Source organism: Erithacus rubecula (genome assembly GCF_903797595.1).
Source record: "Erithacus rubecula genome assembly, chromosome: 6".
Taxonomy (NCBI): domain Eukaryota; kingdom Metazoa; phylum Chordata; class Aves; order Passeriformes; family Muscicapidae; genus Erithacus; species Erithacus rubecula.
In genome coordinates this window covers 29,027,691-29,041,650 of record NC_136688.1, presented here as the reverse complement: position 1 = coordinate 29,041,650, position 13,960 = coordinate 29,027,691, and the positions used below count along the sequence as shown (strand labels likewise).

Sequence of the window (13,960 nt, the reverse complement as noted above, 5' to 3'; positions counted from 1 at the left end):
GAAATTTTAAGTGGTAGTTGTTTAGTCTGAAGTTTTGAGGAATGTGGTTTTAAAATTCTGCTTTCCTCCTCCCATGCAACACCTGATTTGTCATTTTCTAGCTGCTCATATTGGCCAGTTCGCTCGTGATGGTTTTTTGCTCTACTAAATTCTGTGAAATTCTTTCAAGATCTTTTTTAGACATTCCTTTGTTTTAGTTCCCCGAGGGCAGGTAATACATCAGAGCAAGCTCTGTTTAACTAATGTTTCAGAGGTAGGGAGGGTGGAAAAAAAAAAAAAAAACCAGGAAAGGGAGAGTGCGTCACAGGTAGGAGCGAATCAAATAAAAATGAGCTTTCTTAAACAAATCATGTGCAGAGGGACAGGCTGCCAGGACTCAGGCAATCCTCTGCGGGGGCTCTGCTCTGTTCCCTGCTGGCCACGATGGAGGAGGAAGCTGGAGTGCTGAAGGAAGGCTTCCTCGTCAAACGGGTGAGTGCCGCGGTTCCGTCGGTGCGGCTCGGCTCCGGCATGGAGCAGGGGCTGGAGCAGGGGCTGGAGCAGGGGCTGGGAGCAGGGCTGGAGCAGGGGCTGGAGCAGGGGCTGGGAGCAGGGCTGGAGCAGGGGCTGGAGCAGGGATGGAGCAGGGCCTGGAGCAGGGGCTGGAGCAGAAGCTGGGAGCAGGGATGGAGCAGGGGCTGGAGCAGGAGCTGGGAGCAGGGATGGAGCAGGGGCTGGAGCGGGGCTGGAGCAGGGGCTGGAGCAGAAACTGGGAGCAGGGATGGAGCAGGAGCTGGGAGCAGGGATGGAGCAGGGGCTGGAGCAGGGGCTGGGAGCAGGGATGGAGCAGGGGCTGGAGCAGGGGCTGGGAGCATGGATGGAGCAGGGCTGGAGCAGGAGCTGGGAGCAGGGGCAGGAGCGGGACTGGAGCAGGGGCTGGAGCAGGGGCAGGAGCGGGGCTGGAGCAGGGGCTGGGAGCAGGGATGGAGCAGGGGCTGGAGCAGGGGCAGGAGCGGGGCTGGAGCAGGGGCTGGGAGCAGGGCTGGAGCAGGGGCTGGAGCAGGGGCTGGAGCAGGGGCTGGAGCAGGGGCTGGGAGCAGGGATGGAGCAGGGGCTGGGAGCAGGGATGGAGCAGGGGCTGGAGCAGGGGCTGGGAGCAGGGATGGAGCAGGGGCTGGAGCAGGGGCTGGGAGCAGGGATGGAGCAGGGGCTGGAGCAGGGGCTGGAGCAGGGGCTGGAGCAGGGGCTGGGAGCAGGGATGGAGCAGGGGCTGGGAGCAGGGGCTGGGAGCAAGGATGGAGCAGGGGCTGGGAGCAGGGGCTGGGAGCAGTGATGGAGCAGGGGCTGGAGCAGGGGCTGGGAGCAGGGATGGAGCAGGGGCTGGAGCAGGGCTGGAGCAAGGCTGGAGCAGCGGCTGGAGCAGGGCTGGAGCAAGGCTGGAGCAGCGGCTGGAGCAGGGGCTGGAGCAGGGCTGGAGCAAGGCTGGAGCAGGAGCTGGAGCAGGGCTGGAGCAGGGCTGGAGCAGGGCTGGAGCAGGGCAGCCCGACGGGCTGGGCGCCGCTCCGCCAAAGGAGCTCCTCGGATGGGCGCAGATGCCTCGGGGGCAGCTCCGTGACCTGTGCGCTCGCTGCCCACCCGCATTGCTGCGCTGGCATTTCTGCAGGGGAAGGGGAACTGGCCATCAGCGAGGCTCAGGTGCTGGAAAGCCGAGGTGTCTGCACCTCGCACACCCCGGCAGCAGCAGGGCGACCATGGGAGGATGGAGGGACAGGACAAATTCTGCAATCGGTTAAGATCGCTTGTGCCTTCTTCAGTGACATGGCTGTGCAGGGTTCCCCATTTCATGTGAGAGAATGGAGAGCAGATTATATTTTTTGAAGGGAATCAGAGCAATGCAAACTCAAAACGCGTTAGAAATAACTTAATTTTCCCATATTCCTCAGGCAGTGCTGTTAAAAAAAATTAGCCAAAATGTGGTGAAAAGAGCTGAACGATTTCAGTTTTCCCAATACTTCTCCCTGTAGGACTATGTCAATCATTACTGGAACACAAGGAGGCAATTTAGCAAAGGGTGTACACTGGGTTTAGTACCCTGTCTCAATGATTAATATGGTCCTTGATTGCATAGGAAAAAATGTGATTGAGAGATTTGTTCAAAGCCTTGCCACACCTAGGGAAATGCTTTTCTACAGTACGTGGCAGTGTTTCTGGTGCTGACATGAAGGTAATCCTGGTCAGGAGTTTTCCTGGCTGGGCTCCTGGCCATATGAAATTCTGTGTGGAAAAGGGGCTATTGTCCATGCTGCCTTCTGCAGCAAGGGCAGAGCAATCCCAGCTCCAAGTCTTCTCTCTGGGCTACAGCTGTACTTTTTGGCTCTTTAGTGACTACTGATTTCAAATGGGAAGCCAAGGCACCAAGTGTGTGAGAGGAGCAGGTTATGGGCAGCACACAGAGCTGTGACTGCCACAGTCTGTGCAACATCTCCCAAATACACAGCTTGACAGGAAGGAGACACAAAGTGGATGACTAAAGGAAACTGAGGGACAAGGGAACCAGGGATGCACAGAGAGAAAGGGATGGGATCAGATAAGGAAAACCGCTCTCATAAGAAGTGAACAGAAGCAAGGAGATTAGCTAAATTCATTATAAATGGCAGAATTATGTACTGTAAGGCATTATAAATATAAAATGAATGTGTGGAATTCAGGTAAAGATAAATAAAAAAAGGTGAGGCAAGTTCCTGATAAAAGAAAGCATTTTCCAGAAGGAAAGAATAGAGCCATAGCAAAGAACATACAGGAAAAATGGCCAAGTAACTTTACAAGAGGTGAAAAAAAAACCCCAGGAATGCAAAGGGAAGGAGAGAACAAACTCAAGATAGGTAAATTGTATTTAGTATGGACTAGAAGACATAGGATCTGTAGTGCCTTGGATTTTAGAGACTTGTTGCTCCACCTTTACTTGGAGATTGCTGGGTTTCCCCTTTAGTTACAGAGAACTAATGAGCTTTGATTCATGCCACAACTGGACCTTACATGTTTCTTTCTCCTAGCCATGCCCACCCAATTCCAGGCGTCAGAGTTTCCTTTACCCCTGCTTTGCCTGCTGGCTGTAATGCTCCCCCCTGTAGAAACACAAATCAGCTTCTTGCACAGCAAAGCTGGACCAGACACCATCAGACAGGACTGAGCTTGTCAGTGCCAGCCCTCACTGGCTTTGCTGTCCTTTCACCAGACTAAAGAGAGCTGGGGGCTGTTTACAGAGGAAAAATGGGAGGATTTGTCTGTGTTATATAATCCATGAGGCATTCAACAACAGTCTTTATTCAGTCTTTTGTCATTAAAAAGTATATTTCATTTACATGAAACAGGAATACAGGGAATGCTTGAGCCCAAGAAATTGGAGGCAGGTGGGATTGATACGAACTCATTAGCAGTAAGTGGGAGATGTAAGGAAAAGCCAATTCACCCAGTAAAGCACTTGCAAAACCACTTGGCACCTAGAGCCACATCAAAATGAAAAAGGCACCACCCAGAGTCACCAGAGAGGAGGAGCTGGTTGCCAGGAGCCCTCACACATTTTGGATTTAGCCCTGTTGCTGCCTGTACTGTCAACAGCCAGGTGTGCACCTACATCAGCTCTTTGGGATAATTCATGTGAGCTTTTACAAGAAAATTCTTGCCAGCAAAGAAGTTCTCCTGGCTGAAGAAAGAGCACAGCACTTTTCTATTCCTCTATGATTTTGTAGTGGTGGAGCTGTGCTATTTTGTTCCTTAAAATGTATATTTCAGAGATGTGGGAATCCTTAAAATCAGAGGGTTTGGGGAAAACTACTAAAAAGCAGGCCTCAGAAACAGCAGAACTGCAATTAGAGCTAAGCAGTAGTCCTAAGATTTGCCAGCAAAAAAGTTATATAAGATGTAGAAAGCAAGGACAAATACAACAATGGTCTGTGTATTAACACTTGGCTAGAATAACTCCCTGAGCTGCAGAAAAATTTATCTAGCAAGATATTAGGAAGGTCTAAGCTTAATAATGGAGCTTTGTGCATTGTATTGTAAGGCTTACAAGCAGGTATTGTATTCAAAATAAGCAAGCATTGTTTAACCAAAGATATGTGTGCTCATAGTGGTTGGATAGAACTACTGTCAATATGCTTTTGCTTTTTTGTGCTTGGTCAAAAAAGTTCCAAAGTGTGTTGTAACAGAGTTCTGTGGCTGCTGCTGAGGACATGAGCTGCTGGCATCTTCCAACAGTCCCAGCCTTGTAATGAGACTGATGCTGGGAAATAAAGCATCTCGAGATGTGTTCCACAGCAGTCCTGTCCTGTGATTCTGTGCAAACCCATGGCCAGCATTACAGGGAGAACAGGACTCACAATGACTTCTTGTGCTTCTTTTCATACAAGAAGCTAAGAATAATATATGGTCCTTTCTCAGTGTCTGTGTTAAAATCAGCTCTGTGGATTTCTTCCCCTCCAGGGACATGTTGTTCGTAACTGGAAAGTGAGATGGTTCGTTCTGCTTCAGGATAAGCTGCTGTATTACAAAATTGAAGGAGGCAAGAAGGAGCCTTCTCCAAAGGGCAGGATCCTTTTGGATGGCTGCACTATTACTTGTCCATGCCTGGAATATGAGAACAGACCGGTATGACTGGAAAAAAGTATCTCTTCTCCATGTCACTCATTTTCTAACTTCTTCCTATCTTTTCCTCTCCTCCTGGCTTCTTTGATTACTGCAACTATTCCACTGGGATGCTTCCAGAATTAGACCTAGCCAAAAGCAAGCTGCCACTAGCAATGTAACCAGGTTGAGAACTGAATTCCCTGATGGTGCCTTTGCTCTTCTCTGTGCCCAAATGTAGTCAGCTACTAACAAAAAAACCAAAAACAAAACCAACCACTACTCCTGTACACACAGTGAGGAGAAAAATGTAAATGCATCAGCCCAACAGTGTGTGGAGAGAGGACACAAACAACCTAATAAAATCTGAGGAGGATGGGAGAAAAGGGAAATGCCATCTGTGGTAGCTGTCTTAAATCCTGGCTATCCATGGGGTGCTCCCAGGCAGCCAGATCAGACTCATTTTTCCTTCATAATGGGATACAGGTGCTGTAGAAAGTTTTCTGGAACAAAACATGCCTCCTGTGTTTCTCTGCTCTCCCACAGGTAGCAGCAATGCAGATTTCCTCTGTGTGGGGTATCTGTGGTCTGCTCTGGTCTGCTCTCTTCTAAGTACCAGGAGCTTCATGCATGTAAACCATATTTATAAGTGAAAATCCATGGATTTGAGTGGGATAGAAGAGCCAAAAAAACTGAAACCAACAAACAAACAAACCACCAAAAACAACCCAGATTTGTGCCCACCATCCTTCTTAACAAGAATCGCTCTGAACAGCTCGGGTGGGATGCACTGTCAGACTTACTTGTGTCACTTTATTTAGCACTCAGCCAGTGGCAAAAAAGGCAAAATGAAAGAGGAACAAAATAGCTAAATGATGTTATTGCTTTGTCCTTCTTTCTTCACAGCTACTCATCAAACTAAAGACAAAAACCAATACAGACTATTTCCTTGAATGTTGCTCCAGGGAGGAACGTGACTCTTGGGCTTTGGACATCACTGGAGCTATTCATGCTGGTCATCCAGTACAGGTACAAGAACTTCACAAAATGAAGAACTCTTTCAAACTGCTAGAAAATATCAGCCTCCAGTAAGTGCATAATGATTTCTCCTTCTGTTGTTGCTGTAGTTTGCAAAGCGCCTGAGTTGATGGATGGGGAGGGTCAAGGGAAGCTCTTTCTGCACAGATCTGCTCCTGTGGTGCCAGGAATCTCTAAACTGTCTGCCCTGTCCTAGGTTTGCACGTACTTTAGCCAGGAAATGCACTTTTTCCTCACCATCATCTTTTGGGAGTATGTGGGTTCTGCACTGGCACCTCACTGTTGCCTTGAAAACCTTCCTAGTCAGCTGAAAATGTTCTCACTGGGGAGATGCATTACCTCAAAAGATGTAACCTCAGGGAACACTGGGTGGTGACTTTGTGCTCTGTTGCTGTTTTCAAAGATGATCTTTGGAATCTAGAGTAGGATTTTTAGGGTGCATCATCTTAAATAAGAGGAAATAGAGACCGGTTAAGAAACAAGAAAATTACATTAATTTGATTTGTGTTGAACAGGTAAATTTAGCTGACTACAGATCAGTTTGCAGTGCTTTAAACTGAAAGATACTTTGTGAGGCATCTTGTTTAGTGCTGGGAGAATAAAGTTTCCCTGGAATGTACTTAGGACAGTACTTCTGGGGGAGTACCTGGAAATACTTCCCATCATCATGTGGGTAATCATGAGGACATCCCAGGCACTGACAGAAGTATGCAGCTGTTTCTGCCTGCCTCTCTCATCTGCTGATGCTGTGCTGTGCTCTCATTTACAGCAACATAGTGGAGAGAATGTATGACAGCAATACTGGAATTAAGCTGACCCGCAATTTGGATCAAGGAAACAGATATAAAGAGACCTTCACAGGTACACCTGTGGCAAAGAGCCACCTGCCATCTGATATGTCACTTTGCAGGGACAAGGGAGCTACTCTGCTGCCTTCAGAGTGGGATAAGCCCTGACCCAGTGGAACCTGGCAGTGCAGCCAAGCTCTCCAACACCTTTCTCTTCTTGCTCTTTGGATATATGGAAACACACGTAAAACCCCTCACTTTTGGTCAACTTTGTGCTTCTCTGACAATCTTTGGGATGGTGCCCAAAATGTTTCAGCAAGAGAAAACCTGTGTGGCAGGAGGCCATCTCCCTTTCCTCAGAAGAGCACGCTGCCTTGGTATGAGAGCTGCCTTTCTTCCTGCAGGTTCTGCCCTGGTGGACTGGCTCATCTCCAGCAGCTTTGCCGTGTCACGGTTCGAGGCCGTCACCTTGGCGTCCATGCTGATGGACGAGAACTTCATCAGGCCCGTGGGGGTGCGCAGCACCGAGGCCACGCGCTCCAGCGACCCCTCCGAGAAGTTCCTGGACGACTCCACCGCACTGTACATGTTTGTAAGTGCTGCAGCTGCCAACAGAGGCACCTCCTCTGGCCCTCCTCACGTCATTTGGGGTAGAGCTGCACAGCATGAACCAAAGGCAGCTGTGCAGGCTGAAAAGGAAATGCAGAAGGAGCAGCTCTGGTCCTTCAGTAGCACTAACACTGGTGCTTTTGCTGGAGCCAAATAGCTACGTGGATATGGAGTGATCTACAAATTACATAATTAGGCATTAAAAGAGGTGTGTCCCTGGAGTGCAGTGCTGTGTCTGCATGTTTTGGAGGCAGTGCTGTTGTTGTGCTACAGCTCAAGGCCACAGCACGTACACCCAGCATGTACAGATTTACAGCTGTAATTGGTTGACTGCGAATCTTGGTCCTAAGAGGCTGAGCAGGAATTTACTCTATGGAATAGAATTGACTCAGGAAATATAAGCTAAAAACAGCTCAGGAAAATAAAATGGAAAATAAAATGCAGGATTTTGTGCTTAAAAGTTTGTTTAGATTAAAAAGAAAAGTGGAAATGTCTTTTCCCTATTTGCAGGCTGAGAGCAGTAAGAAAAATACCAGTTCCAAGGAAGAGGTGCATTTTAACATCTCTGAATTAAGTGGCACAATTGTGAAGCAAGGATTCTTAGTGAAACAGGTAAGCACAGCCTTGGAACCTGCCCTGGGAAACAAGAAAACATACAGCTCTTAGGGTTCCTAAGAGTAAATGAGAGTAAATGTGACTTACACAATGATGGCTGGACAGATGTGCCCAGCAGAACTAACATGCCTGTCATTACTTGAGGTCTTGCAGTTAAGAGTGTCCAGTTATAAAGAAGTGAACTATGGAACTGGCTCAGGCAGGATTAACTGGATATTCTGTACGTACTGAGCATATACTGAAGGGTATAAAACAGCATCAGAAGCAGAAGTACCACAAACTCCAATTCCTACCAGAGGTGTTACATTCACTTCCAAAAATTTGGTTTCACCTATCCCATCCAGGTAGTGTGAACAGTGATTGATGTTTTGCTGGCCACAGACAAATTTCAAAGCTGAGTAGCTTGACCTTTGTATGCAGTGGCCATTTACCTGTGGGTAGTCACTCATGTACACATGGATGTTTTGGTGGTGGTAAAACATATTTTTTGGGGCACAAGTACCTGTTGGCAATAACTGTTTCCAAGATCTGACCCTTGATCTGCAAGACATAGTTTGCAATGGTTGCTGTGAGCAAAATGAGAGTCAATCATTCTTTCGAAGCATAACACAGCCACCTGCAAATGGAACCTACCTGCACTGCGTGGTCACACTCTCATTCTGAAGCCTTGCACCCAGAGCCCCAAATTTAGTATTGTGCAAACTGGATCACCAGATGCTTCCCAACCCTCCCTCCTCCAGCTGCCAGGGTGCATGAGGGTTGGCAGGGTGCTGTGGGATCCCCATGGGCTGGCAGGGCAGCCCCTCATCACAAGAGAGCTGCCCAGGAGCTTCTGCCCATGGTCAGCAGCAGCCAGGGAGAGCCCCCAGCAGCCTCAGCCCTGGGCTGGCCCTGAGCCCCAGCACCAAACCTCCAGGAGAGGGGATGCTCACAGGGCCTGGCACAAGCCTGGCAGCAGTAAGGGGGTGTGGGAATCCTTAAAATCTGAGAGTTTTGGGAAAGCTTCTAAAAAGTAGAAACAGGAGAACTGCAATTAGAGCTAAGCAGTAGTCATAAGATTTGTCAGCAAAAAAAGTTATATGAGATGTAGAAAGCAAGGACAAATACAACAATGGTCTGTATATTGACACTTGGCTAGAATAACTCCCTGAGCTGCAGAAAAGTTTATCTAGCAAGATATTAGGAAGGTCTAAGCTTAATAATGGAGCTTTGTGCATTGTATTGTAAGGCTTACAAGCAGGTATTGTATTCAAAATAAGCAAGCATTGTTTAACCAAAGATATGTGTACTCATAGTGGTTGGATAGAACTACTGTCAATATGCATTTGCTTTTTTGTGCTTGGTCAAAAAACTTTCAAAGTGGTTGTAACAGAGTTCTGTGGCTGCTGCTGAGGACATGAGCTGCTGGCATCTTCCCACTGTCCCAGCCTTGTAATGAGCCTGATGTTGGGAAATAAAGCATCTCGAGATGTGTTCCACAGCAGTCCTGTCCTGTTTGTGATTCTGTGCAAACCCATGGCCAGCATTAAAAGGGCTGTGGTGAAAGAGGAAAGAGCTGCACAAAGACCTGACATAACCCCTTTGGAGCACACACAGCATGGGGTTTTAATCTGAAACCCATATTTAACCTGAAATTAAAAGCGGGAATGAGGATATAGCCATTTTGTCCTGTCACTCTGCTTTCTTAGTTCTCAGCACAGGGAAGGAAGAGAGAAAGGAATTGTCAACATACAGAGAAGAAAGATAAGCAGAAGGTCATGGAAATTACCAAGATGTTAGGAAATATTTTTCTCTGCTGGGTCCAAATCTTCTTTTTTTTTGCATTTATTTATTTATGTCTCCCCTACAGCCTCTAGGAAAATGGTAATTTCAGGGGGCAGTAATTTTAATTCTTCCATTTTGCAGGGGCACAAGAGGAAAAACTGGAAGGTGAGAAAATTCGTTTTGAGAGCTGATCCTGCTTTTTTGCACTACTATGATCCCACCAAGGTACGTGAGTGGGAAGTTAGCATCCCCAGAAATCCTTTTAGAGACATAAACATTGTAATGAAGATACAATTACATTGTAAATGCTTCCATCACTCTGGGCTCCTCCATCCATTTCTAGGAATTAGACCTCTCTGTCCTTACCCTAGGAGGTTGTTCTTGTAGGCTGTTCTGTGTTTTTTCCCAGTGAGATTCCTTTCCCTTAGCTGAGCAGTCTTCTTGGGATTGGTCTTTTGTTGCACCCTCACAGTCTGGGACCGTGGTCCTGCAGGGTTTCTTCCTAGGCTGTGATCTTTCTGGGCTGAAATCCCACCATACTGGTGGGATCATACTGGTACTGGGATTTTTTACATCCTTATTCCAGAATTAAATAGCTCTTCTCAATGCCAAGGCATTTATAGGAATTTCTACTACTTAGTTTTAAACCTTCTCATGAAAAGGAGAATTTATGTTCATGAAGAACATATATAGAAATGCTTTATGTGACTTTTAAAGAGAATAGAAACAATATGCCAGTGAAAAGAGCTTATGGAGCTAGTTCATTTTTTGCTTCCTGTTCCTTCATGGTTTTTTTTTTCACTGCAATTTATCCTTGTAAGGCTGTAATCTGAAACTGTAGAACCTGAAAGAAAGAAACAAGAGTGCCAGCCAGCTAGGGAAAAGAGACAGATTTTCCCCATTTAGTCTCAGTGAAAAGCAGCAAGCTAAATACTTACAGAAATATATGCAATTCAGTATATTGCTATTGATAAAACCATAAACACATTTGAAGTGTGATTGCCTACCTTTGTGCTTTTAACTGATCTACACCATGCCCAGCTGCATCAGAGAAACATCTGGGACGGAAAAAATAAACTAATTAATTTAATTACATGTTCTAATTGATTTCTCTTGTAACACAGATGTTTTGTGCCTGGAAAACCAACATTGTATCCCCAGCTTCATAGAAGTAATGCATGTGCTCTGGGAAATTATATTTTTGAGCTATGCCTTGTCTGCTTTTTCTTTGCAGGAAGATAACAAACCAGTAGGTGGATTCTCTCTTCGTGGGTGTCTTGTCTCAGCTCTGGAGGACAATGGAGTCCCAGCAGGTGGGCACAAGCCTCTAAAATTTCATACATTTATATTTATGCTGTAGAAATGCAGACTTTGGGGGTGGGTTTGTGTATATGGTTGCTTGCATGCACAAGAGGGCAGACTTTCTACTTCCCTTTGCAAGCAAGGGAAGAGGCATGTCACAAATCCCTGTTCTGCTGGGTTGTGCACACCAGAGAGGACTTTTGTTAGCGTTATTTCCACATATCTTAGGTATTCTCTTTATATAGGCTTTTCTTAGTCATTTGACACAGTCCTAAGACTGATTAATACCCCAGAGTTAACAGACAAATAGAAAACACATTCTTTTTGGGTGTTATTTAATTCAAAGTGTTGAGACATCCTCTGATGCCATCTATTTCTGTGTCCTTTCAGCTTATGCTATTACCTTTTCCTTTCTGACCTCCTAGAACCCAAATGTAGGAGACATAAATAGAGCAATAAAAAACAGTTCTGCTGAAGCACAGACTTAGTTCAGGCATTTGTCTAGAACATCAGCCTCACAGATAAGTGTTTCTGCTATTGAAGCAATTTATTTTATGACAGTAAACACAATGTATAGATATCAAACACAGAACATCTTTACCAAAGAGAAGGTCTGAAAAAAGCTTTGGTCTGGGGACAGGGTGACATGATGAACAATAAAGCCTCTTGCTAAGAGAAACCCAGCTATGGGCAGGAGAAAATCTAATCTACTGTGCAAACTGGTAGGGATTCATCATTCCAGTGTATAACTCAAGTAATAGTCTCCACCTAAACAGAGACTATTTTAGATATGTTGTAGAGTGCACAGTAGTTCGTACAATCAATGGCAGGACTGTCTAGACTATATTTACTCAGAATTACAGAATCAACAAATGGCTTGGGTTGGAAGGGACCCCAAAGATCACCTAGTTCCAACCTCCCTGCCACAGACAGGGTCAACTTCAACTTAAACTGTTTGCTCAAAGCCCTATCCAACTTGGCCTTGAACACTCCCAGGGTGTTTTCAAGAGGGAAATCAAAGACACAAAAGCTTCAGATGTCTTATCCATAATAAAATGGAAAGATTTAATTCCCTAATTCACAAAATTGAAATTCTTCCCTACAAAGCTTCATATCTGCCAGAAAGATTTTCTCTGTGCACCCTCCTGATCTGTCGGATTTTTTTTCTCTGCAGGAGTGAAGGGCAATGTGCAAGGCAACCTTTTCAAAATCATCACCAAGAATGATATTCATTATTACATCCAGGCCAGCTCCAAGGCAGAGCGAGTGCAGTGGATTGAGGCAATCAAACCACTGACATGAGTAATGTGGATTTCATGCCAAATGGCAAATCACATTAATGACCAAGTTCCTGCTTTCATTATCTGTGAGTGTTGTTTTTCCCTTGATAATCTGTTTTCATAATTTGAATTACCATAACACATACCAGTTCTTAGCAGACCATGCAGACCAAATCATGTAGATCCAGAATAATTCCCACACCTTGAATTTACCATCTAACCAAGGGCAAACCAGATGGATACAGACAAATGGGGCTTTACAAAGAAACGAGATATTCCAAGATGGAAGATAAGGATCTTTTGTACAAGTATTCAGTCTGTGTCTGACACATCCAGGTTCTGCTTTATCTTAAAGCAGAATTGTTTTGCTCCTTTCCCTTTTTTAAAGGGGGTCATAAACTTAGTAAAGACTGAAACATCTAAGTGCTGGTGTCTGAGGCTGCCTTTCTTGGTATACCACACGAATCTTGCTCTAAGCCACAACCCAGCTGCCAGGGTAATATGCATTGCAAAACATGCAAGGGGTCTGTCTGCCCATCCATCTGCTCTACTGTTTAGATCTCTGTTAGACTGGAAAAGAACAAAGGGTCTTGCTCTCCACCATATAGGTTACTCTTATGCTGGTAATGTCCCACATCAGAACAGGATCCCGAGTATCAAATCAGACCAGTGGAACTTCCACATAATTTCTGGTGCTGAATATATTGGAAGAAATCCCTCAGCCATAAAACCAAGACTTTTTCTTCTGGTTATTACTGTAAGTCCATTTATGTTGGAGCACTGTTTGGACAGAGAACTATAGTAGCAGTCCTCACTATTGCTGTTTCTATCTTAAGTCATTATTTTTTCCATTATTTGTCTCCTAAGCTTGTCTTTGATACTATTAAATATTTTTTAAAAACCCCAAAACAGTGCATTTGAATATCCCATGCTTTTTAGAGATGTTATTTTTCTTAGAGGGCAGTTTGAGTATATGAAAAATAATGATTTCATACACTGTGATTTTAGATTTATATATAAATCTGAGACACCAGAGGATAAAATGGAATGTAGGATATTATTCAAACACCTGATCAGCCTGCTGATACACTCTTTTCATAAAATTCCTTGTTTTATCTCAGTACCTGTATCTGACAGCCAGATTCTGCAGAGCCTTCAAAAAGCAGCATGCTTGATATCTTCCCTGAAGTCATAGGGGAATTTGATAACCCTCTATCTACAGATTCATTTCTGTACAAATGTTTTGCTCTCTGAGTTGAGCACTGAAAATAAGTCCCTTCATCACCAAAGGCAGAATATGATACATGCTTGTTTATTTATTTATTTAAATAGCCAAATATTTAGGATTTTCCTCAAAAGCTACAGCAACGAAATAACAGCACAATACTTACATGCATGTAAATATTTAAGAGAGCTCATAAAAAAGTTTGCCAGCAAAGCTGCAGTTTTAATTAGATGCAAGAACAAGAATGGGCAGTGCAGTTTCAGCTACAGATACCATTTCCTAGGGCTGGTCCAGAGAAGACTGTGAAATCCACAGCTGTCAAAACCTTTCACTTCTGGAAAAGCTGCCTGGAAGAGACAGGGTAAGTCAAATAAGGCATTTATTGCTCTCTGCTGGGGAACACAGATGGCTTTTGTGCTGAATGAGCAAAGCTTCCAGAAAAAGCAATTCCCTCCTGATAACATGGGCCTTGCTGGGGCCCATCAGACTCCCTTATTCATTTATAAGAAAATCTCCTGCTTCTCTTTTCTCAGACCCACCACCTTCATAATGCCCAGTTCTAGTCACAAGGCTAGCAACAGCCACCCACCACAGAGGAGTGAGCTCTGCCACCTGGCATGCCTGAGGGGTAAGAAGCCATAAAGGCATGAGATACTGCATAAATCTTGCAGTTTGGGAGGCCAGAAGTGTATCTCAGCAAAGGCTTTGAGATTTATCCAGACCAGCCATAGCTCTGC

At 45.2% G+C, this 13,960-nt stretch overlaps 1 protein-coding gene across 1 annotated transcript; it reads left to right on the top strand.

The window, feature by feature from the left end:
• The first annotated feature begins 309 nt into the window (after positions 1-309).
• PLEK2 (pleckstrin 2) lies at positions 310-12,890 on the top strand. The gene is made up of 9 exons (XM_079310195.1): positions 310-471; positions 4,462-4,626; positions 5,509-5,690; positions 6,410-6,501; positions 6,833-7,020; positions 7,548-7,649; positions 9,558-9,641; positions 10,651-10,729; positions 11,893-12,890. Exons 1-9 carry the CDS (start codon positions 424-426, stop codon positions 12,018-12,020), a joined length of 1,068 nt encoding a protein of 355 aa, XP_079166321.1. The 5' UTR covers positions 310-423; the 3' UTR covers positions 12,021-12,890.
• Positions 12,891-13,960: the final 1,070 nt, after the last annotated feature.

Coding starts and splice junctions, on each gene's coding strand:
- PLEK2 (XM_079310195.1), top strand. CDS start 424: ATGGAGGAGGAAGCTGGAGTGCTGAAGGAAGGCTTCCTCGTCAAACGG. Junction 5,691..6,409: donor CTAGAAAATATCAGCCTCCA/GTAAGTGCATAA, acceptor TCTCATTTACAG/CAACATAGTGGAGAGAATGT. Junction 7,650..9,557: donor AAGGATTCTTAGTGAAACAG/GTAAGCACAGCC, acceptor TCCATTTTGCAG/GGGCACAAGAGGAAAAACTG.